General features: G+C 31.9%; 2 protein-coding genes across 4 annotated transcripts in view; one reads left to right on the top strand and one right to left on the bottom strand.

Moving 5' to 3' along the window:
* The first annotated feature begins 9,218 nt into the window (after window positions 1-9,218).
* The window catches only part of LPCAT (lysophosphatidylcholine acyltransferase), a 71,613-nt gene continuing 56,233 nt past the window's right edge, over window positions 9,219-24,598 (top strand). Inside the window, exon 1 of the mRNA XM_012282433.2 lies at window positions 9,219-9,557. The gene's annotated coding sequence lies outside the window, so the exon portion shown is untranslated. The remainder of the gene's footprint in view (window positions 9,558-24,598) is intronic.
* LOC100878554 (sodium-dependent neutral amino acid transporter B(0)AT3) lies at window positions 9,737-23,580 on the bottom strand. Of its 3 annotated transcripts, XM_003701962.3 has the most exons (14): window positions 23,455-23,580; window positions 21,706-21,975; window positions 20,923-21,118; window positions 18,293-18,408; window positions 18,106-18,213; window positions 17,950-18,033; window positions 17,724-17,885; window positions 17,164-17,274; window positions 16,897-17,098; window positions 16,623-16,825; window positions 16,222-16,423; window positions 15,982-16,141; window positions 15,626-15,889; window positions 9,737-15,438 (listed from the first exon to the last, which is right to left on the bottom strand). In XM_003701962.3, the coding sequence occupies exons 2-14, from the start codon at window positions 21,889-21,891 to the stop codon at window positions 15,243-15,245; spliced, it is 2,190 nt and encodes a 729-aa protein (XP_003702010.1). In that variant the 5' UTR covers window positions 21,892-21,975; window positions 23,455-23,580; the 3' UTR covers window positions 9,737-15,242. The 3 variants fall into 3 exon arrangements, with proteins under 3 accessions (XP_003702010.1, XP_012137825.1, XP_076386242.1); XM_012282435.2 differs by having other exon boundaries at window positions 17,950-18,213; XM_076530127.1 differs by having other exon boundaries at window positions 17,950-18,213; window positions 21,706-21,971; window positions 23,455-23,513.

Below are 24,598 nucleotides of genomic sequence, written 5' to 3' on the forward strand. Positions count from 1 at the left end.
ACTTGTATAATTTAAAACTTTGTAGAGGGAAAGGGTAAAGAAGAAAGTTGGAAGAACTTTCTTTTAAGTTTCGAGCAATTGTCAATAAAAATGAAAGGCTAATACTACAATCTAATATGTAACAAGTTAAAAAACTGTAGAGATGAGTGCAAATTAGAACAAAAGGCACAATTTGCGCAAGTTTTTCGCCACGTGTTGTGACGAAAAACCTGCGCCCGAGCCCACCCTTCCTCCCACAGCTCGGAATTATTGTAACTTAGATATGAAATTGACAAATTATAATCGTAGCTCTCAGCTCGATGTCGTTTTCTACATATAATTTCGTGAAAAATATTTAGAAAACGACATCGATTACCAGGTCACACCACGTGGAGGTGACTACGATAGTGACCCACCCTAACACCAAATCCCAACCACCCTCCAAATGCAACATCATTTATCAGAAGGATAAATGAGTTTTGACTCTACTTAGCTCATAGGCTCGCATATACAAGTTCTTTATCACAATCGAGCAAAGAGCTTGTATCACACACACACACACGCACGCACGCGCATTAACATAATACTAATTTTTTGGGATCCCAAATAAACGCCGCACGGTACCTCTTTTTCTAAGATTGCACTCAAATAATCTATGACGTATTCAAAAAGCAAAGGGGAAGAAAGTTAGAAGAACTTTCTATTAGAAGCAAAGAAAGTTAGAAGAATCTTCTACTAAAACAAAAGAAAGTTGGAAGAACTTTCTGACAAGAAGAAAAGAAAGTTAGAAGAACTTTCTGTGAAAAAAGGGGATCAGTATTTTTCGCCAAGTGAACCTCGCCTTCCATGGGTCAAAGGGTAGTCCACAGTGGCTTACGTGAACCACGAGACAGAGATGAACCGAAAATACTGGCAAGAACGAGTGACACATCCGCGGAGGGTCTCCCATTTCCCCGCCGCTTGCGTTTGAAGCAAGTCTGACCGCAGAGAGGAGACCCCTGCCGTGAGGCGGCAGATCGAGATGGTTCATCGATCGATCGGCCCCGCAGAGATGTGTCCCTGGCGCTACACCAGCACTTGCAGCTCACCTCTGCCGCGTGTTCACAGCGCTATGAACCCCCAATGATCCACTTGGGTTCGGAACGATTGACAAAAAATAACTGAGTATACTACAAGCTAACGCGTACAAAGTTTGAGAATTGAGAAGATGAGTGCAAGTTAGAATAAGAGGCACTTACAGGGACCCACCCGCCCTGCCCACACGATTACAATTAACTTATAGCTAACGCACGCATCCCTCGAAGATCCCTCGATGACCCCTCGATGATTGATGTCTTCAATCTTCGCGTATACGCCATTCACACATTTACTCATTCATACTACAATATATTACAATAGACGCAACTTAAAATTACTTAAAATTAACGCGTCAGTTGATGAAATCCCACAAAGGAAGTCTTCAATGATGACCTCTTCCTTACCTGTAGACTAATTAGGTGTATTAATAAAAAGATGAAACAGAAAAGCAAATCCAAGACTTGTAACATTATAATGTTTAGACATGCACAATTCATTCTACCATGCACAATTCATGCTACCATGCAAAATTCATATTAACATTTCGGAATAAAAGAGAAATGCATCTCGAGTTGACTCGATAAAAATACGCAAATAAAATTACAATATACTTGAGAAATACTCAATTACTTACAATCAAAATCTGTAACATAAAAATGTAATTAAGACACATATGAAACATCTCATTACCTAATTAATATCTGAAAAATAAAAACCTGAAACATCTGAAAGAAATTAAGACAAATATGAATTATTAGAATAAACACCTGAAACATCAGAAAGAAATGAATACAAACATGAATTATTAAAATAAAAATCTGAAAAATAGTAATATAATTAAGACACATATGAATAATTCACTTACTTACATAAAATAAAAATCTGAAACAAACAAAAGTAATTAAGACAAATATAAATTATTTCATTACTTACATAAAATGAAAATCTGAAACAAACAAATGTAATTAAGACAAATTTAAATTATTTCATTACTTATATAAAATAAAAACCTGAAACATACAAACATAATTAAGACAAATATCAATCATTAAAAATTACTTACTTAAAATTAAAACCTGAAATATACAAAAATGATTAGAACAAATATGAAACATAAAAAATTACTTACTTGAAATTAAAACCTGAAACATACAAAAATAATTAAGACAACATGAAAAACATTAAAAATTACTTACTTAAAATTAAAACCTGAAACATACAAAAATGATTAGGGCAAATAGGAAACATTAAAAATTACGTATTTGAAATTAAAACCTGCAACATACAAAAATAATTAAGACAACATGAAAAACATTAAAAATTACTTACTTAAAATTAAAACCTGAAACATACAAAAATAGTTCAGACAAAAATGAAACATTAAAAATTACTTACATAAAATTAAAACCTGAAACATACAAATTTGATTAAGACACATATGAAACATTGAATTACTTACTTGAAATAAAAATCTGAAACAGACAAAAATTAATTAGACAACCATAAATCAATAAATGACTTACTTTTAATAAAAATCTGAAACAGACAAAACGTATTATTTAGATAAACATAAATCAATGAATTACTTACTTTTAATAAAAATCTGAAACAGACAAAAAGTATTTAGACAAACATAAATCAGTGAATTACTTACTTTTAATAAAAATCTGAAACAGACAAAAAGTATTTAGACAAACATAAAATCAGTGAATTACTTACTTGAAATAAAAATCTGAAACAGACAAAAAGTATTTAGACAAACATAAATCAATAAATGACTTACTTTTAATAAAAATCTGAAACAGACAAAACGTATTATTTAGATAAACATAAATCAATGAATTACTTACTTTTAATAAAAATCTGAAACAGACAAAAAGTATTTAGACAAACATAAATCAGTGAATTACTTACTTTTAATAAAAATCTGAAACAGACAAAAAGTATTTAGACAAACATAAATCAGTGAATTACTTACTTTTAATAAAAATCTGAAAAAGACAAAAAGTATTTAGACAAACATAAATCAGTGAATTACTTACTTTTAATAAAAATCTGAAACAGACAAAAAGTATTTAGACAAACATAAATCAGTGAATTATTTACTTTTAATAAAAATCTGAAACAGACAAAAAGTATTTAGACAAACATAAATCAATGAATTACTTACTCGAAATCAAAGCCTGAAACAGACAAAAGTAATTAATACAGAAAATCGAAGGATCAAGGGATGAAATCTCCCTTTATTCGAAACGAAACTCTTCAAAAATCGAAATAGTAGATTTTGAAAATCTCAACTCCGAAATAAAAAGACGAAGAGATTCAAAAACATCAAGACTCGAAACAAAATCACGTTGTTTGAAAATCTTGAATACAAAATAAAAACCCGAGGAGATTAAAAACCTTAAAACCAAAATGAGATGACGAGGAGATCCGAAGACTTCGACGCTCGAAATAATATGTACGAAATGAAAGAGAAACTAAAGCATTAAAGATCAGTGAAATAATAAAGTAAGACAGGAGAAGAAATAAAGTAGAGAAGAGGCTTGAAAATTTCGAAGCTAGAAATAAAATCAGATAGAAAATTAGAGGCCCTACGTGTGAGTACAGGATGCAGGACACACACCATTCGCACACTCACGCATACTGTAATACATTCTAAATGCCCTACATGTACCTCTTATTCTAAAATTGCACTCGTATATAAAACTTTGAAAAATAGCAAAGGGATATGAAAGAAAGAAGAACTCTCTTTTAAATATGGGGAAATTGAGAAAAATTGACAAACTATTACTACAGTATAATATGTAAATTAAAAAATTTTGACAAAGATGAGTGCAAGTTAGAATAAGAGGTACTTACAAAGTGCGCAGGCTTTTCGTCACAATTCGTGACGAAAAACCTGCGCCCGAGCCCACCCTTCCTCCCACAAGCTCGGAATTAAAAATCTAATGCACTCAACGTGACTTACCAAAAATTGAATGCTAAAACAGACAAAAATTTATTAACACAGTTTGAGAAGAGAGAACAACGTAAGATTTACCAAAAATTAAATTCTGAAACAGATAAAAATTTATTAACACAGAAGTTTTAGAAGAAGGAACAACATAACTTACCAAAAAATGAAATCTGAAACATACAAAATTTTATTAATCTATACGACAATCGTAGGAGTAGAAGTGAAACGACGCTATCGAGAAACAAAAAGCACAATGAAAATTACGAATTAAAAATAAGTCAACAATGAAACAATTTATTTAAAATCAATTCCTGAAACTGAGAAAAATAATTAACATATAAAATTGTGGGAAATTAAAATCGCGAAGAGATATACAAAGGGATATCTCGAATTTCGTAATATAATCGCGAAGGGATACAAAAATCTCTAATCTCGAAATTTACTCGCGAAGGTATAAAAATCTCGAATCGCGAAGGGATAGAAAAATCTCTAATCACAAAATTTAATCGCAAAATTATGCAAAAATCTCTAATCTTGAAATTTAATTGGGAGGGCATAAAAATCTCGAATAGCGAAGGGATATAAAAATCTCTAATCTCATAATTTAATCGCGAAGTTATGAAAAAATCTTTAATCTCGAAATTTAATTGGGAGGGCATAAAAATCGCGGGTGGCTTTGCTCGTAAAAATTCGAGCAAAACGATACATTTTGTATCGTTCAAAAAAATACATGTAAAACACAAGAAAATAATAGCGAGCATAGTGACAAAATGACTGTCCATCCTAGGATGGACAGCCATTGATAGTTCCCCTCTTCTTTGGCAAATTTTGCCGGGGCTCTTCGGCATATAGCCTCTTCTCTCTTCGGCACAGCCTCACAAAAATCACTCGCGAAATTTTACGGTAACTCGGACATTCTTAGTTTTCACGCTTACATAAATTTTCAATTTTGCTATCAATCTCCATAAAAAGATAGCAGACAATTTTATAGAAATAAAATTGCAATACTATCCACTTATTTCGATCGATAACAAAATCGAAATTTTATATAAGTTAGTTTGATAAGAAAGAAAAATGACTCAAAATAAAAAGATATACGACCAGCGATTCTCAGAATGCGCTGTCCGTAAAAGAATGTCCGAGCAGAATATTTTATTTCACTGCACTTCACTTCACTTTATACTTCATTTTTGCAGTCGGATCTAGAACCCGACTGCGACTTACAAACTAAAAGGCCTGGCCTGAACGAACAATCGAGTTCAAGAGATATTAAATAAATTTATATTTAATATTTTTCTCTTCTCGATTTTTCGTGAACCCCCCAGATGCAAGCATCTCACGTGTAAGAGAGGAGGATAGAGAAACGTGAAAGCTTGCTCTGGCCCTACCTACTTAAAACTAACTCATTCACACCAGAAGTAAGCTACCTGCCTGCCTATCGCTATATTTAAAAAATTGCAAAGTCCATTCACACAAAAACACACTCCACGGTTCTCACACATACCACCCGGGTGCAAATAAGCCTAATCCTAGGGAGTACGTCCCGGGACGTCTCCGACACCCGAGTTCAATACAACATTCACACTCTAAGTTCATACCTTTTTGCTGAAATCGATCGACAATCGACAGTGAACATTGAACATATTTCATTTTTGTACTCTTTCGAATATTCAATGCAATATGTACATGTAATAATTTGAACTATGAAATACAATTTTCTAACTTAATCAATTTATATAACTTTGAAATGACTCTACTTGCATTTTGTATGCATTTTCAAATGACTCGACTTGCATTTTGTATGCATTTTCAAATAGAATTTTGCAAAATTTAAAAAATAAATCTACAGTTTAATCGACACAAGGTCCACGACCTAACCACACACACACGTGTAACTTGTGTCGATAATTCACTGTCAATTTGTCGATCGCCAAAACATCTTAAAACTAAACCGTGTCCACCTGCCCTAACCCATGCGAGTAGCATCTAAGCACGCGCATGAGTATAGAGCATAAAAATGAACACGGCCACATGTATTTTGACCTACCAGTTTTCTTCATGTGTGCTGAAAATCCTGAGCTAAAAGACATGATTAGAAACATGCTAATAAAGTGTCTTCCAGCAAAAATTCACTCTAACTTTAAAAAACTTTCAAAATGGAAAATGGAAGATCACTTTGCAAAAATCTAAGTATATCGGTAGTTTCATTCTTAACAGATTTATGATATCAAAGTAAATTTCTAAATGACTCAAACATTCACAAATAACTTTGATATCGAAATCTGTTTTTCGCGAAACTTTCTTGTACATATGTGTATTCAAAAAGAGTTCGCGATACAATTGAAAGTGAAAATAAAATTGAAAGTGACTCTAAAAGTAAACTAGCACGAAATCGGAGGGTCATCCGACTTCAATATACTAATTTTAATTTGATTTGTAAAGAAGTTAAGTTAAAACGCGATGTACAAGAAAACCCTGACCTGATCTAATAAATATAATAAACAGTTTGTACGAATTTTGCACGATCGTACAGTCGTGGTCACTATGCTCGCTCAAAAATATAAAATACAACCAGTTCCCGTGTCGCTTCGGACCATTCGTCCTACGACATGATGGGAACCGGAGGAACCATAAAGCATGCGACTCACCGATCGCTGACTTGCGCCACTGCGATCGCTTTAACGGTAAAGCATCAGAGATTTGGACTGATTTGGACTGATTTGGACTGCTTTGGCAACGTTTGGATTTGGCAGTTTGTCCATTGGATTGGCAGCGTGACCTGTAATCATAGCAGGACAACAATTTAGTAACTGTCAATCAATTTGTATTTCGAGTAACGTATACATTTTTGAAACGAAAACAGTTAATAAACAAGTTAAGCATGCATACAGTACTACATTACAAAAACCAGTAATAAATTTGCAAATGTATATCAAAACGTATAGTCACTCAGTGAAACATTATAAAATATTCGAAAAAATATGTCAATGCACTTGAATAATTATTGTATGGCACAGGTTAAAACGTTTGCAAATTTATACCGAAACATATAGATAACTACATGGTAAAACACATTAAAACACCAGTGCAAGTATTCCAAAACATTTAAATAACCACTCCATAATACACACTAAAACACCAGTAACAATTTGTTAAAATATTTAAATAACCATTCCATAATACACACTAAAACACCAGTAGCAATTTGTTAAAACATTTAAATAACCACTCCATAAAATATATTAAAACACCAGTAACAATATGTCAAAACACTTAAATAATCATTCCACATAATACACTAAACCACCAGTAACAATATGTCAAAACAATTAAATAATCATTGCATAAAGTACACTAAAGCACCAGTAACACTATGCCAAAACACTTAAATAATCATTGCATAAAGTACACCAACACCCAATAACAGTTTGTAAAAGCACTTAAATAATCACTCCACAAAATACATTAAAACGGTAAAAAATTAATAAAACATTCAAATAACCGCACCATAAAACACAGTAATAAATCCGTATACACATGCACAATCACTTAAGGAAACACACTAGTAAAGTCACTGATACTTGTAGAACCACACCATAAATTTTATTAATACACCCCCATAATTAATAAAAAATAATTATTAAAGCACATTAAACACTAGTAATAACACACTAGGTACACTAATATATCCGTATATGCATGCAGATAACACATTGGTTAAGTCACTGACACTTGTAGAATCACACCATAAAATTTGTTAATACACCCGCATATTTATTAAAAAATATTTATTAAAACACACTAAACACTTATTAAAGCACAGTAGGTAATACAGGGACAAGCACAATATCGGTAAAGTAAACCCTTGACTCGTACCGGTAAGTGTTGACAGGGCCGATCCGACCTCCTCGACTTCCAAAACAAAACTGAGCAGCGGCGACCTCTTCAAGTGTAAGTGCGATTGGTAGTTTACAGTAGCCAATTAGATATCACGTAATCGACCAATAGATCAAATCGAAGTGCAAGAGTGATTGCTAGTGTACAGTAGCCAATCAGACATCATGTAATCCACCAATAGCGTGCAGCCACTCTCATTGGTTGCTGTATAACTATTCTAACGTCATACTTTTTATAATTTTATATTTTTTGGTAGTTTATTAACAAATTTATTGTTGTAATTATTTAAATTTATTAATTTTTTTTAACTTAATCTTGCAGATATGTTGCAAAATGATTATTTATTAATATACATATATGTATATATCGTGAATTATATAATATAATGGGAATAATATGATGGAATATAGGAGATTATTATATTTGAAATAACACAAAAGCACGACTTGGAAGGACCTCTTTGAATAACTATATTTTATACGTGTGAAAATTATAATATCAGAGAAACAATAACAATGAAATACATGGATTTTATTTTGTTAACATGCATAGATCCGATAAAAATCGAGCGGTATCTTTTTCCTTTGCTCTTGCAACAAATATTGGTATTCATATAACAAATCGGCTGCAAACGTAAAAAATAATAATAATCATAAATAAATTTAATATTACTTTTATTATATATAATCTGTTGTCTTATTTAACCCTTTTATTCTCTTTCCTGCAATTTTCTTCAGATTTATTTCTTTTTCCTTACTAGGGCCTAATGATACCTTATATTTCATCAAAGTGTATACGCTACTGAGGACTTCTACGGATAGCTTACTGTGCATGCACTGGGACTGCCCAACACTGTGCCCAACACTGATATATAGGGTGGCCCATAAAAAATCAAATATAATTACTAAAGAAATTTCCAGTATATTCGCACATAAAATTTAATAGTAATAATAAATTTCAATATATAACTGTGATATATAATTACGAAATTACAATAGAAAATTAAAAATATTTATGAGTTATATCGAATATTCCAGTTTTCTTTGGTACTTGAATCGGGAGGATTCAAGATATTTTTAAATTTATTAAATTAATCTCGTAATACATTATTGTTTATATATTGTTATAAAATGAATCAACCTGATTTTAAAAGTACATAATTGTTTTAAAAATTTAGTTTCATTAGTTTTCATTTTCTACCGCTAGGTGGCTAAGCATTTTTCAGTCCATAAAATGCAATTTAAAAAATTTTTCAGTATAAAACTTGAAGCCCATTGTAAAGCTGTTTCTGTGAGTTTATCGTGTTCGTATCATAATTTGCGAGTGTCAAAAAACATAAAAATGATTTAATTTTGCGAAAAAATTAAATTTTTTGCTTTGATAATTCCGCTTGACCGCTAAATGGCGCTAGTGGCACTATTTATTCTGAAACAGTCCGCGCGAAAATGTGATGTTCTAATGATACTTCGAAAAGTGTTTTTAACGTTTTAAATTAATTATTTTACAATGAACTATTGTTTCTCACGTGTTTTTTATATATTTACTTGTCACGGTACTTTCATCATGAATAGAATTTTGAACGTAAAATTTCTAAAATGACTTTTGTGAAATGTGAGGTGCGCAATAAAGCAGCTTGCTTCTAAACGTGAGTACTTGCAAAAATTTTATTATTGATTGATTTCAGAAATCGATAAATCTTCTATAAAATAGTTATAATGTGACAAGCATAATAATCGTGAATAAAATTTTAAGAATGTATGATGAAATTAGGATAAAAAAGATCAGGAAACAGTAACAGTTAATTGAAATGATAATAAATCGATATTCACGCACGGTATTTATTTTAACATTCAACTGACAACAATATATATATGTACAGTTTACGTATACGTAATATCAGTGTATATATATTCATTAGATTTATATATAATTATAACATTAGCTATCGTCCGCATCTGTATATTCTTATTTATTATTGCGCAAGCTACATCGACGTTGATTACCTGATACCTGACGTACCGTTAATAAAACTTTGATAACGCGAATCATTTCTGACAACTAACTTTACAGCTTAAATTCGTGTCTCTTTGAATACACAGTCCTCTTGTTTCGTGCTATTAATTGCATCTTAAATATGGATGGACACGACTTCATACACCCTTTCTTGAGATCTATTAGGATATGTAGAAATACAACAAATAGAATATAATACCTTTGAAACTTAGAAAACAATACTATCAAAATTTATATTCCATACTTCTATTGCTGATTAAGCATGTGATATTTTCAAGTGGTATCAATAAATTTTTGTAGCCTTCTTTGATCACTCCTACCAGTGTTAGTATGAAACAAGGTTCTTTTAATTATATTGATTAGTATGTAAATGTATAAAGTGCGCTGTTATAATTTATAAAGACAGAAATAAGACTATTCGTTATTGTCTGTTAATTATTGTCTTATTTTTGGGACAAATAATTATTATTCCATTTCATATTAATAATACTTATTTAATTTTGCGTTATTATTCTGAGCAATAAGTATTTTAAGTATTAGATATAGTTGATTGTTAAAGTATGGAGGAAGACAATAGAATTAGAGATCATTAAATAAGATCAGCACACTCTATACACTGATGTAGTCTCTCCTTAAGATTTTGATACTGATATGAAAACACAAAATTCAATTGTGAATTATTTAATGTTTGTATGCTTCATATTTTGAAAGAATGTGCGCGAAACATAATATCATAGTGAAAGAAATATTTGTACTATTCATTGCAAGAGAAATTTATCATGTTTCACGCAATAGATTTTTATGCCGCACTTATTGTCAGTTTACAGTTTAAAAGACACTTCAACAATTATTTACAGCTACATCATATGAATAATCATAATACATATGCGAGTACAAGTAAATCACTAATCGATTGATAGTAACATAATTATTTTCGGGGCAATTGTTAATTTGATAACAGGATCTTAACAAGTACAATTAACGTTATTTATTTATAATATATATATATAGGGTATTCCATAATATGTGGTACTGTTTACTCCAATTAAAAAAAAATAAATATAAATTTTATTTGACTATTTAAGAAATATTGTCAGTTTTGTATTGTTTAGCTTCCTATATTTAATTTGGTATTTTTTTATAGGAAATACTAAAAATTATATAGTAATGATTGGAAAATTATGTTGGAAATTTTAAATTTGTACAAGTTTGATAATTTAGAAATCTACAAATTTGAAATTTGGAGATCTATAAACATGGGTATAGAAATATTAAGTTTTCTAATTTACAAATCCACAAATTTGAAAATTCTGCAAGCTAGAAATTTTCAAAAATTAGAAGTATAAAAATTCTTAATTTTCTAATTTTAGAATTTCCAAATTTCCAAACTTAGCAATTTAGAAATTTGGTCATTTGAAAACTTAGAAGTTTATAAATTTGGCAATTTGTAAATTTAGAAATTTAAAAATCTGAAAATTTGGAAATTCAAAATTAAAAAATTTAGGAATTTAAAAAGTGCCTACTCATTTTATGTTTTTCCATAAGTAAAAATCCAGTGGATTTAAACCCAACCATTAATCCATAATGTTTAGAAAGCATTAAAATGATCATATGAAAAATGAAATAGGGTATGTATATATGTATATAATCCTTTCTCATTATTTTCAAATGTTCAATCATATATGGGTCTCACATATTATGGCACACCCTCTATAGCTATGTATGTTAAATCACGCTTATGTTATTATAGTTTAGCACCTTGTTGATAAACAAAAAAGAGATGGTCTATATGAAGAAATGTGCAACTATTATTTAATCAAAGACAGGGATAAGTTGCTCATTCTTATTCAATGATAGACCTATTTTTGATATTATGTGCGAGTTCTACAGTTCTTTCTTTTCCAAGCCGCTTCAATTGGAATTGTATTGATACATGACAATTTGTGATTAACAATTTATTAGAAAGAGTTAAGACCATACTCAAAAGCGCACATACAAAATAGAGAGATCCGAAGTACAAATAGACACGATTAGGCGCATCTCACTACTGTTCTAGTCTCTGCTAGTAAACAGTTTTCCCATATCGAAGGAATAGATCCGTTTGTCTTTCTCATAAAATACCAATTTCAAACATTAATCTGAGTTTTTGTTTTTTACATGCACATATAATAGAGGCTGTGGTCTAAATATGGATTACCATTTTTCAGGACTTATTGCCAAGATTGTTAAAGATTTTTAAGATGTAACACTTTAATGTATATTTAAAATAATAGTAGAAATTTTTATTTTTAAAAGTGTGGCTTACATATGGGCCACTTTAACCCAAGGATAAAGTAAAAATAACACGTTTTTAGATAGAAATGTTTAAAAACATGTCCAAAATGTTGATAGAAACAGACTTAAATACTGATGGTCTATTTACAATGGTTACAAATATGTATGTTTTTTCACACCTGCATTATGTATCTATGTATAACATGAACGTTCTTTATCCAAAGTTCCCTTTTTCCTAATATTTCTTTTTATTTTGTTCAATGTACTTTGGACTTGTTCAAAGCTTTCAGTATATAATTTATGATAAAATAGTTTTTTAACATTGTGATGATTTTAGTAAATTAGTTCTTAATTTTGAACACCAATTTCATTCAAATTTTGTACAATCATAAAAGATACAAAATATAAGGAGAACGAAATAGAATCAATTATGAACTTACAACAATTTATTTTCCTTCTGAACCATAAGTTAATATAATCTTATACTTCAATTAGTTTATACTTAGACTCTAATTTATATTTGGACCACCTCCTCTAAGCATTCATTACATACCAATCCTTGACATTGTAAAATTGTTCTAAAAAGTATCTTACCTTATTTATGTGATATAAATACATTGCCAAAACACAAGCTTGAACACAACATATAAAATACATTGTATATAGTCAAAATATGAAAATATTATATGAAAACAAAATTATTCTATTCCTTCGACTGATGCACCAATTCTTGATAGGCCTCTGTGAATGTGCAAGAATGTGCAGTGCAATCATTGACCTTATTATTGTCATACCCTTTGCATTTAATTTCAATCGAATCGATTGCATATTATTGTCGTTACGATTTCTCATTCTCGAGTCTTAAGAAGTTTGTTATTGTCCTTATACGTTAGAACAATCGTCGTACAATATCGGCGACATCACGCTAAAATTGCAAAGAAAAACTCGCGTGTTGATACATCGCGTCTTGATATGCGCTCGTCTCCTTTTCAATTCTATCCCTATCGATATACTTTCAACATGATAAACATTGGCGTAAATAAGAATTTTATCTAGCTCTGGTCATATTACAAAAGCCAACCGGTTTTTGGAAATTTAGGAATTAAAAATTTTGAAATTTGAAAATTTGAAAGCTTCTAAATTTTCAATACAAGGTATTTTGTGTTTTAGTTTCTTTGCATTAAAATGGCCATATAGTATTTTTTTTAATGCATTCTGGTTTCACTTAGTTACGCCAATGGTGATAAAGCTATTCCACCCTTGCTGACCATACAATTTCCTCTCCATTGCTTTATATAGAAATAAAATTTACAAATTCGACGAGTGAGATATGTTAAAGTTTCATTAAAATAATTGATGACATTATTAAAAAACACTGATTCATTGGGTGTTAATTACTAAAACTCCTCACATTTGATCATTCCTTTGAATGAGATTTTGATATGATTCTCGATATGATTTTTAATGTAGCTTCTTTCAAATTAAAGAATGCAATACGGACATAACAATATAATTAGAATGGAGAATTAACTCTCGAACGATAAAGTAAAGCCAAAAATGACCACAAAATGTATAAAACGATTATCAGATACTATTAGATATGATTATAATTGTAATGATTGTAATTGTTTTCAATATCAAATTTTTTAAAGTTTTAAATTTACAGTTCTTGAGATTATGCAATTTATAAATTTGAAAATTATGAAACTTGGAAATTTAAAAATTTCAAATTTTTGAAATAAACTCTGATATTAAAAAATAAATATTTTACAATTTAAAAAATGTAAATAAAAAAGAATTTACAATTAAATATCAACTGATAATATTTTTATTGATTCCTTGTTCGAAAGTTATTCACCATTTTACTGAAATAAAAATAAATCTAACAAATTGGGAATATTTTTTTATGCCCATTGGACGCCTCCTACTCTAACTTTATATCTCACGATAATTGCAATTTGCTAAGCGATAAAAGTGACTGAAGTCTAATTTAAATGTTACATTATCATTAAGTTCTGCCAGATGTTATCTTTTTTACGAATGTATACTGCAAATGCTAGAATGACTCGTTACATGGTAAGTATGTAGTCTTTGCATATATGATACATCTCATGAATGGTTTAAAATTCACGATTTCGTTTAGGAAACGTTATTTAGTAGAAACGTTTTTGTATCGCAATAATTTTGCATTTGTAATATTATATATACGTATACGTTTCTCTGTTTATTCTTAGCACATAAAATTTATTGTCATATTTTAATATAATTTAATTTCCAATAATCTCTTTTCATTATTACTCTGTTTGATAGAGATCTTCGACATGGTACAAGCACCATGGAGAATAAATTGAATTAGACTATATAATTCAATAACTGAGATGTATCTATATCTGTATAGGCTAAGAAACTGCAAGCTCAACTTGAAAATACGAATTTCGTATTCTCGTTTAGATACAACTTCCAGTGTCTTATTTAATTTTATTTTAATTCTTTTCACCTGTTTCCTTTCATATTATTATATATTATCTATTTACTGAAAAACGTTTAAAGCACCAACGCTTTAGACTTACCTTCTCAGTTAATATTGACATGCTTATACATTGTCAAGTGATTCAGAGACTTGAAACACAGCAGAGAGATACGTCTAGAAATAGAGAAAAGAACATTTGTCCTTTAATCGTTATGTTAATATTTCCAAATTTATCCGTACTTCGCTTCTTTTCCAATCTAAACATATTCTATATCTTTATTTATGAAACATTGTCTATGAAAAAGGTCGATAAATTTTCGACTGAATTATACAAATGCCATATTTAGAATAATTGACACGGTACCTTCTTATAATACATCAAACAGAAAGAAAAGAGATAGCATCAAGTACTGATGTTAAACGAAAGTGAAGAATGAAACTTGAAGACTTGAGTACGTTTGAATTAATAATTAATGTTTGCAACTCATTTGATATCTCATAGAAAAGTGCTGTTTTTCGGTCTATAAACCACTTAAACACATGTTAATCCAACATGTACGAGGATAACCATTCCTAGGTGAGATCCTCATCATCGTCACTGGGTCCACCAGTTGGACAACAAAGACCTTCTGACCCATCACTTCTTATACAGAATAATAAAGTTTCGGCTGGTGTAACTTCATGTGGTACAATCCCATGGAATTCTTTTAAATCAGCTGCTGGGAACCAGGCTTTTTCGTTATCCTCAATTATGAGTATCCCAAAAAGTCTGAATTAAGGAATAAAGTATTTACATATGAATTCTTGACATGAACTCTTCTATTATGAAACCCCTTATTTCTTTCATTTTTTTAAAGAAAGAGGTCTCATAGGTAATATTAAATGGATTAGTTATCATAATCAACATATTATGAAACTACAAAATGTGATATTGTTTCTATACGAAGATCTTTTACCTGCAAATAGCAACTGTAGGAATCCAAAGAACTGATGCAAGAATAAGAATACCGATGAGAACTAAAGCCCACACTGGCCATTCATGTTTCTCCGTGATACCTTTGCTGGCAACCCATGCTGGATACCCACTTCCATCAACAAGGATTTCCACGATGGAGGCAATCAAAATACTCAACATTGCTAACGGACTGAGGTATTTCCAACAGATTAGCCAATAAAGGCCTGGACGGTTGCCAGTCATCAGTTCGATATCATCAGCAAATCTGGGAAGATAATTGTGGTAATTCGAATGATTTTATACATACTGCTTAATCGCTTAATCACCATGTGCATTTATAATAATATCTCTGCATACCTCTTCAGGCCATAGACGTATGACACTGCGATGCATTCGAAGAAGGCGATAATCAGCAGAGGAAAGTTTCCACTGAAATTGTCGAACAGTACAAAAACATAGCTACCAGCACCATGGGCGAATGCCATTGAAATCACGCAACAAACCAAACAAATACCACCTATTTTGTAAACGAAATGAAACTGTAAAGTGAATTTAATTGAGTGAAGCTCCATCATATGGAATCACAGTCTTACCGACCTGTAAGAATTTCTTTTCGAAGATTGGGAAATAATTTCATGTCTACGATACTCGTGACTACTCCTTCGAGAGTACCAAACTGAGAATCAATGCCCAATGTGAACAACATCAGGAAGAATAACACGGACCAGAACTGAGCTCCCGGAAATTGATTGATTGCTTCAGTAAAAATGATAAATGCCAAGCCTGTACCTGATGCTGACTGTAATGTTAAAAAAATTTAATTAATAAGTACTTTGTAAATTTGTGACTTTGTGGACATTTGTAAATTTATAAATTTAAAAATTCAGTAATTTAGAAGCTTAAGAATTTAGAAATTTAGAATTTGACAAGTTGAGTTTATAATTCAGCTGAAAAATTCAAAATGAGTTATGTAGAGATGATTATATTTACAAACTCACGTTATCTAATTCCTTTTGAAGATCACATTCAGGTAATTCTGGCATGAATAAATTGTCTAACGTTCCATTTCCTGTTGTAATATTTATGAGTGATCCAGTATCAGGTATTTCACTTGGGATTTTATCTACTTGACCATAAATGTTCATAAGAGTGGCATTTCTGTCCGATAAACAACGTTCGTAAACCATGGTCGCTTTGAAACCTAAAAATGATGTATAAAGGCATAATGCCTTTTTCCAATATTTTAGATGTAAACAGGAACATTGTAATCACCGATAATGGAGAACACGACAATTCCAGCAAACATCGAAGTGAAACAATTTGTCAAGCTGACCATAATGGCGTCTCGGTAACAGTTGTTGTTAACAGGATTGTAAGATGAAAATGCAATTAGGCCACCAAACGCCAAACCGAGAGAAAAAAATATCTGCGTTCCCGCTTCTAACCAGACCACAGGATCGGTTAATTTCCACCACTAAATAAATGAAATTATTATTATAAACGTTGTTTGAAGAAGTTAGCTCGGGAGATATTGGATACCTTTGGAGTAAAAAGATGGCGTAGACCGTCGGACATGCCCTTCAAAGTGACACCACGGAAGAAGAAAATAATTAGAACGATGTATGGAAATGTGGCAGTCACGTACACAACCTATAAAGAACATTTTAATTTGAAGTTGCTTGAAAAACAGTACAAATTTGTGTGACATAATCCAAATTTAATCTTATACGTTAGAGGACACGTTATCAGTATACGAGAATTCGAAATTTTATTGATACTTTTGCAATTTTTGTTTATAAATTGTTACTCTGTTGAGTCGATCAAACTTATTTTATTTGTTAAATCATTTTTGTTTAACGTTGCTTGTTATTGAAGATTCTTGTTCACGCGTAAACTAAGATTTTTTATAAATTAAACATTATAAATCTATTGCATATAAAGCACAGATTAATAGTAATGATGCGTTTTATTTGAATAATTCATCAGAAATCTTAGTTTACGGTAATTAAACTAAAGCATCACTGAAATCCGATTACTGGAATCCGCTATTCGACTTCTCGCATACCTCTAATAATCAGCATCGGACTTTAAAGGAATACCTTCCCTGAAGACGCGATACCCTTGATCATGCACATATAAACGAGAATCCATGCGATCACTAATGCCAGAGCGATCTTCCAATTAAATAATTCCGGGGTATTAATGTCATCGGAGATCATCAACGTCGTTCGATACCAGAAGTACTGTGTAGGACTGCTGACCTGAGAAATAAGCACTGTTTATAGCTCAATTTCGATTAATATTGCAACATCAGTTTGACCGTACCACACATTCTGGTTCGGGTGCGTAGGATCCATTTTGAAAATAAACGTTGGGACACTCTGCCCACGGTAACTGTGATTGGAAACTCTGAAAACGTAATATGTTAATACTATTAAAATTAGTTTTGAACAAATTAAAAAAATGTGGACAGTAACTTACTTGAACAAAGTAAAAGAGGCACCAAGCGATAATAGTGTTGTAATAAAGAGCTACGTTGAAGGAAACTACGGCGCTGCTTATACCGATACCACCCATATATGGAGAGACCTTTCAGAAGAATAATATATCCTTTGTAGAAGCGTTCGTGAGTTTGTTTTGACAGATTCTGGATACATTGTACACTCACCTGATTCCACACACCGATAGCACCCTTTCGTAATCTCTGGCCAATCGCCAATTCTAGATAGAATATAGGTATACCTTCGATTGCCAGCATTACGAAGTACGGGATTAAAAATGCACCTGTTTTGAAAAATAAATATGTATTATACTTTAGTTAATACATTATTATTTGATATGTTAAATCAAGATGTAAAAATGTTTTATTATTAAAATGTTAAAATGTTTTGTTATTGAAATGTTAAAATGTAAAAATGTTTTATTATTGAAATGTTATAATGTAAAAATGTTTTATTATTGAAATGTTAAAATGTAAAAATGTTAAAATGTTTTATTATTGAAATGTTAAAATGTTAAAATGTTTTGTTATTGAAATGTTAAAATGTTTTATTATTGAAATGTTAAAATGTAGAAATGTAAAAATATTTTATTATTAAAATTGATGTACTTTTTCATGAAGTTTTCAATGTATTCATTCTTATGAGTAATAGTTTTTAATAGAGGTTGCTATCAGTTACTGAACTGTGTGCTTGTCAAGAGAATTAATTAAATTTTCTATTCTATATATTGTAATTTTGGAATATATTTAATATTGGAATAATATTGGAAAAGTAGAGAGATTTTTAAAAATAGGTACTCTTCGGCGAGAATGAGTTATAAAAGGAAGTAGAAGAGGAACTAGAAGAGGAGCTAAAAGGAGAGCTAGAAGAGGAGAACGTATTCAACAGGAGAGAGCGTAAGTGGAGGAGGCGAAAGATGAAACCGCGGGATTTGAACTACCACAGAACAAATTGTCACGCTCGACCAAAACCTCAATCGACAACCCCCCTTTACGATCGAATAAGCCAATTCTGAGCGATTTTGACGAGTCAATCCTACAACTGCCGAAGAAGTCACGCACCCCATAACAAGCACCATCTTCTGCGAATAATTCCACGTCGATCACTAAGATTTATGAAGTTATACGGAAAGAGAATTTAAGATTTTCTGATACTCATGGAGAGGATCCGAAGAGTTTTTAACGCTCGAGTGTCGTGCTTTTGTTTTGTTATCGATATTAATCTTGAGATGCTTTCCCTTATTTTTATCGGGAATAGCATTGCAATGGTTTCATCTCTATGAATGGCGATCGTCGTCAAATTTTAAAAGAGCGTGGAGAACCAGGTATTCAAACATCAACTTGAAATTCTTCCTACGTAAAGAGATCATGAAGCGTATTCAGAGCGAACAGGAAAGCGTCACATTTAACATGCATCCGTACATTCGCCCGCTTAGAACCCCCTTGGTGTCAAGAAGAGCAATTGGAGTATGCTCATCGCAACATGCTATCGCGTTTGCAATTAGCTGTTTGCCGCGAAGAGATTTCAGAACGCTTGAACGATTAGTCCGGGGTGCAGAATGTTGCGTGTCTACATGTATCGCGCGACTCCGCCAGAACAATCGCTGTGCATTTAGCGTACGGAGCACATCACAATGTTTCGCGATTGAATCCCATTTTTGGGACTCCTGCGTTCACATCGAGAAAGCATAATACTGAAGACGTTGCTAATATTCCACTGACAACTTAAAGGTGGGCCAGGGAAGTGCTGAAAGGATCCGAAGGCTCCTTTGGTGATATGAGGAGTTAGAAGAGGAGAGATCGCGAAGTGGGAGGATTACGGAGAGTCCGCGAGTCGGTAGCAGGGTATTAATAGATTAGATGATATTTATATTAAATCAATCAGTGGTTTCAGAACTATGGAAACCTTGGTGAACCTTCTGAAATATTTTGTAAGACTACAAAGGGAAAATATCAAGATCCATTGAGTGGGTAGCTAGCGTTAGCCTAAAGAAATAAGGAAAGAGGATGAGGAGGACTGACTTACGCTACCGTCCATAAGTATCCGGACACAAGCGAAATATGCATTCGCGTTGCATGAAAGTTATTCAAGTATCTGCAACAGTAACTAAAATCGATTTTTTTTTCTGCGAAGGTCAGAATACTGGAACGTTTTTCCATTGATAATTCTCGTTTGGAACTCATATCTCGATGGAAAAGAAGCTACAGACGAACTAAACCGAAACTGTCGAGTGCGTAGCGTTACCTCCATTCTTATCTCCATTGAGGGAACCAAAACATCTACCAACAGTTTACAAACACTTGAAACATATCGAAGAACCCTCTGAATACGTTCTGCACCATAGAAATGAAACACAGTAGAAATTAAAATTTTTTTTAGAATCGAAAACGTTTCATTAGATTCACAAATTTGGACTTTGTACTTCTGGACATGAATTTTACTTTCACACTTTCATTGTATAATTTGTACTTAAAAATTAATTCTATTACGTTATGACACCTCAAAAAAGATAATAATAATTATTACAAATGATGTGATAACCCTAAATACCTTTCGTACAAAGTTCAACTATGTTTTATGTAACGAAACCAAGTGTCCGGATACTTATGGACGGTAGTGTATATTGTTTTGTTAGAGTTTCAAAAAATTCGAAATGCGTCAAAATGACGCGTTCCATAAACCTAGTATTAAATAAGAAACGTAAAATACTGACTCTAAAGGTTCCTATACAATTCGTTGTAAATTACTATGTTATTCAAAGAGTCGTTAAAAATTCTCTAAACATAAGCAAACGCACCTCCACCATTTTTTTGAGCGAGATACGGAAATCTCCATACGTTCCCAAGTCCAACAGCGTATCCAACGGTTGCTAGTAGAAAAGTAAGCTTACTGTCCCAATTTTCCCGTTCGTCCTCTCCAGCTTCCGGCCGAAAAATTGCTTTTCCTTCATTACTTCCGAGCTTACTGCCCCCGCCCCCATTCCCCGTTTTGTTCTGCAATGACAGGAAACATATAACATCGATTTGTTTCAATTATAGCGGGAGACACCTCGAGAAATTCACTCATTAATAATAGATAAATACAAACTCAAATACATTTATATTTGCCTGTTATTCGAAGAATGGAAAAGACACTGTAAATGAAATTAGATAAATTTCTGTTTATTAAAATATAATTAAAAGAAAAAAAAATGAAATAGCTTATAAAACCTATCGATAGTTGTAATAACAATCTCATTGATATTTTCTGATTTTGACGTTTGTATTAATATTTACAAATTTGTTTTGAAAGATATAAGATATGTCTTGAAAAATATTTGATATGTCTCGAAAAATAGCACTTGCAGCTTTTTCATTTCCATTGTTTCTATAAAGTATAAAACTACCATTCTGAATGTTTCATAAATTATGAAAGCTGTTGAAGAAATTATAAAATAGGCGTGGGAAGTATGAAAGGGTGAAAAGTTTCTTCGTAGGTGGAGACTTTTTCGCTTCCATAGTATTAGTTTCAGGGTTGTAGCCTTTATCGACGTCGTTTCAAAAGTTTAATAAAACACTAATTTTTAATGCACGATGCTTACCTTTGTGTTAGGACTGGAGTCCTCAAAGGCTGCGTTCGTGGCCCCATAATTGGCAGTGGTGATGTTCTTTCTATTGTCCACCACTAATCTCCCTCTCATTTCTTTCATTTCGAGCTTATCAACGCTTTTTTGGGGCTTTAAGTCGCGAGAGCTTTGCCGACGGACGAGATGAGCCGTGTTCGCCATTCTTCCTTTTTATTTTGCGACCACGGTTTTTTCTTTGCAAAGATCAAACAGAAATACCACGCGCGCCTGTGGACTCCATCCTGTCTGCATAAAAAGGCTATTATAATTATCATGTGCCATGATTACTCAAAAATGTGTTACAGAAAAGAGGCATAAAAATATTCGTAGATGCTTGAAATGAAACAAAGTTCAGGAGGTTGAAGCTCAACGCGTAATTAAATATAATACTCGTATTTATCCGATATTAAACACGATCGTTATTAATGTTTCGATTTTATGTACTTCTATGAAGTTTCAAGTGTATTTCTGTTTCGGAATAATTAAATTTGAACGAGTTGTTCAAACAATAATTCCAATCGTATTAAATGCGGTGTATAATTAACGACGCAGAAGGTAAAAGACATTTTGTAATTTTTACATTTTATCAAATTTTTATAGGAATATGTTTAAGATGGATTTTAGAAGAAACTGTTAGACGTTTCTAATTTTTATTATTGAACGAAAGGTTCAAGGTATTGTTGTCATTTAAGGTTACGCGTACCCTCCCCATTTTCACGCGTTTCAAGATTTTTCGAAGATTTTAAATTCTTTATGACAGTCTTCACATTCCAAGTAAAATTTTATAGTAATGAATCCTAAAGCACTTGCTTTAAATTGATAAACATTAATAACCCGAGTCAATTCGACAAATACAACAGAGAAAGGCAAAAGTCACATGAAAGTGAAAGAAAAAATATTTTAAAAATAGCAAGATGAATAATTAAAATGAAATGTTTATGTCAATTCTTATTCCAAGTGACTTGTACGATAACAAAAATTGTATAAGAAAGGCTACCACAATTATGTAACAGATAAACGAAGTAAACAATAATAGTGCACCTTTCTTTATTGAAAACACTGTTAAACTTTCTTTATAAATACGGTTCTGAAAACACCGTTGCTACATCGTGTTTTTCATCGATACGAGTCACTCAGGAGGGAGAGATATTTGCCTTTCAGCTTTACTACGACCCTGACCTCCTACGCGAGAGATCTTGAGAGTAAATTACGAATTACTAAACATAAGTGAAACTCTTACAGTAAATTTTTTACTTTCACGAGATATTCACTGGCTATTACAACGTTTTCTGAACCTCAAAAGATGGATCAAATCAATGATTATTTCAAAAAAAGATGAATTAAATTTGTTGAAATGTTGACTCCGTTTATATTCAATCTGTTAAGCTATCGTTAATCAGCGAGATGTTCAATAACACATCGAGCGGTAATTCGACACGCGTAACATGTACTATAACTATTGTTCCCATTGACGTCACGAGCGCACCGATCAAATTCATCCCACATTGTACGTGCACCGTTTTTTGGGTATTAAAAATTCTATTTTTACCGTCGATAGAAATTTAGAGCCGTTCCGAAGGTCCGGAAGATTGAAAAATCGGTTAGTACCGTTTTCACAAAACGATTTTACAGAAGATGCGATATGCACGAATTTTGCGATTAAAATTAACGAAATGATTAGATAATTTTTTAGTCACGAAAAATCGTAACAAGTTCGCCACTGACCTGTTGGGGTGAGATAAAGAAAAGCGCTAGGGCCTCCTGATGGTACGAGGAGCAGTTAGCTACTGTGGCACCCTCTACTAGGATGGTAACTTTTGAAATCACGATATCCAACGGAATCAATAGCGAGCGCCGGCGCCCCAATGCCTCACTGTCCTACAGACCGGAATATACGCGAACCCTTTTTGTTAGGAGATTGGTCGATTATCGGCGAACCGATCGCAACAACCTAGTCAACAACCAATACTAATGATGTACACTCGGATGCGACGCTGGCTTCCTTTGATGTGGGCTTCCTTGATAAATTTCTGAATTTTCGAATCGATGCATAGCTACGTTCTTATGTGGTTGAATATTTGGAATTTTTACACTCTTTACATTCGCGAATTTGCGAATGATGGTACTTTTTTGTTTTGCGTATTTAGAATTTATTGAATTTTTCGATTTTTGGATTTTTAGGTTTGTAGACTTTTAGATTTTTAAGTTTGTAGATTTTTAGATTTTTAAGTTTGTAGATTTTTAGATTTTTAAGTTTGTAGATTTTTAGATTTTTAAGTTTGTAGATTTCTAGATTTTTAGATTTTTATCTAAATCTGTAGGTTCTAATATTTCTAAATTTTCCAAATTTTACTTCAACATATTCCTAGATTTCTAATTTTTCAGATATCCATATTTTCAAATTTCCAAATTTTCAAATTCCCAAATTTCCAAATTCCCAAATTTCTAAATTTCTAAATTTCTAAATTTCTAAATTTCTAAATTTCTAAATTTCCAAATTCCCAAGTTCCCAAATTCCAAATTCCCATATTCCCTAAATTTTTTAATCTCAAAGCCCCCAAAGTCCTAACTCTGCAAATTCTACAATCCCTAGATTCCAATCTCCAAATCTCTATATCTCAAAATTCCTAAATCCCTAGATTTCCAAATTTCCACATTACCAAGCATCAATATCATAGATTTCTAAATTTTAAAGTCTCCAAATCCCTAGATGTCCAAATGTCCAAATTCTCAACTCCTAAAATCCCTAGATTTTTAAATCTCCAAATCTTCCAAACCTCAAACTCCCCAAATCCCTAAATTTCCAAACTTCCAAATCCCCCAATGCCTAAAATTCCTAGATTCCCAAATTTTTCCCAAGTTTGCAAAA

Source organism: Megachile rotundata, chromosome 3 (assembly GCF_050947335.1).
Source record: "Megachile rotundata isolate GNS110a chromosome 3, iyMegRotu1, whole genome shotgun sequence".
Lineage (NCBI taxonomy): Eukaryota > Metazoa > Arthropoda > Insecta > Hymenoptera > Megachilidae > Megachile > Megachile rotundata.

Coding starts and splice junctions, on each gene's coding strand:
- LOC100878554 (XM_012282435.2), bottom strand. CDS start 21,891: ATGGCGAACACGGCTCATCTCGTCCGTCGGCAAAGCTCTCGCGACTTA. Junction 18,409..20,922: donor CGCTCAAAAAAATGGTGGAG/GTGCGTTTGCTT, acceptor TTTTCAAAACAG/GTGCATTTTTAATCCCGTAC. Junction 15,890..15,981: donor TACGTCTATGGCCTGAAGAG/GTATGCAGAGAT, acceptor TTATCTTCCCAG/ATTTGCTGATGATATCGAAC.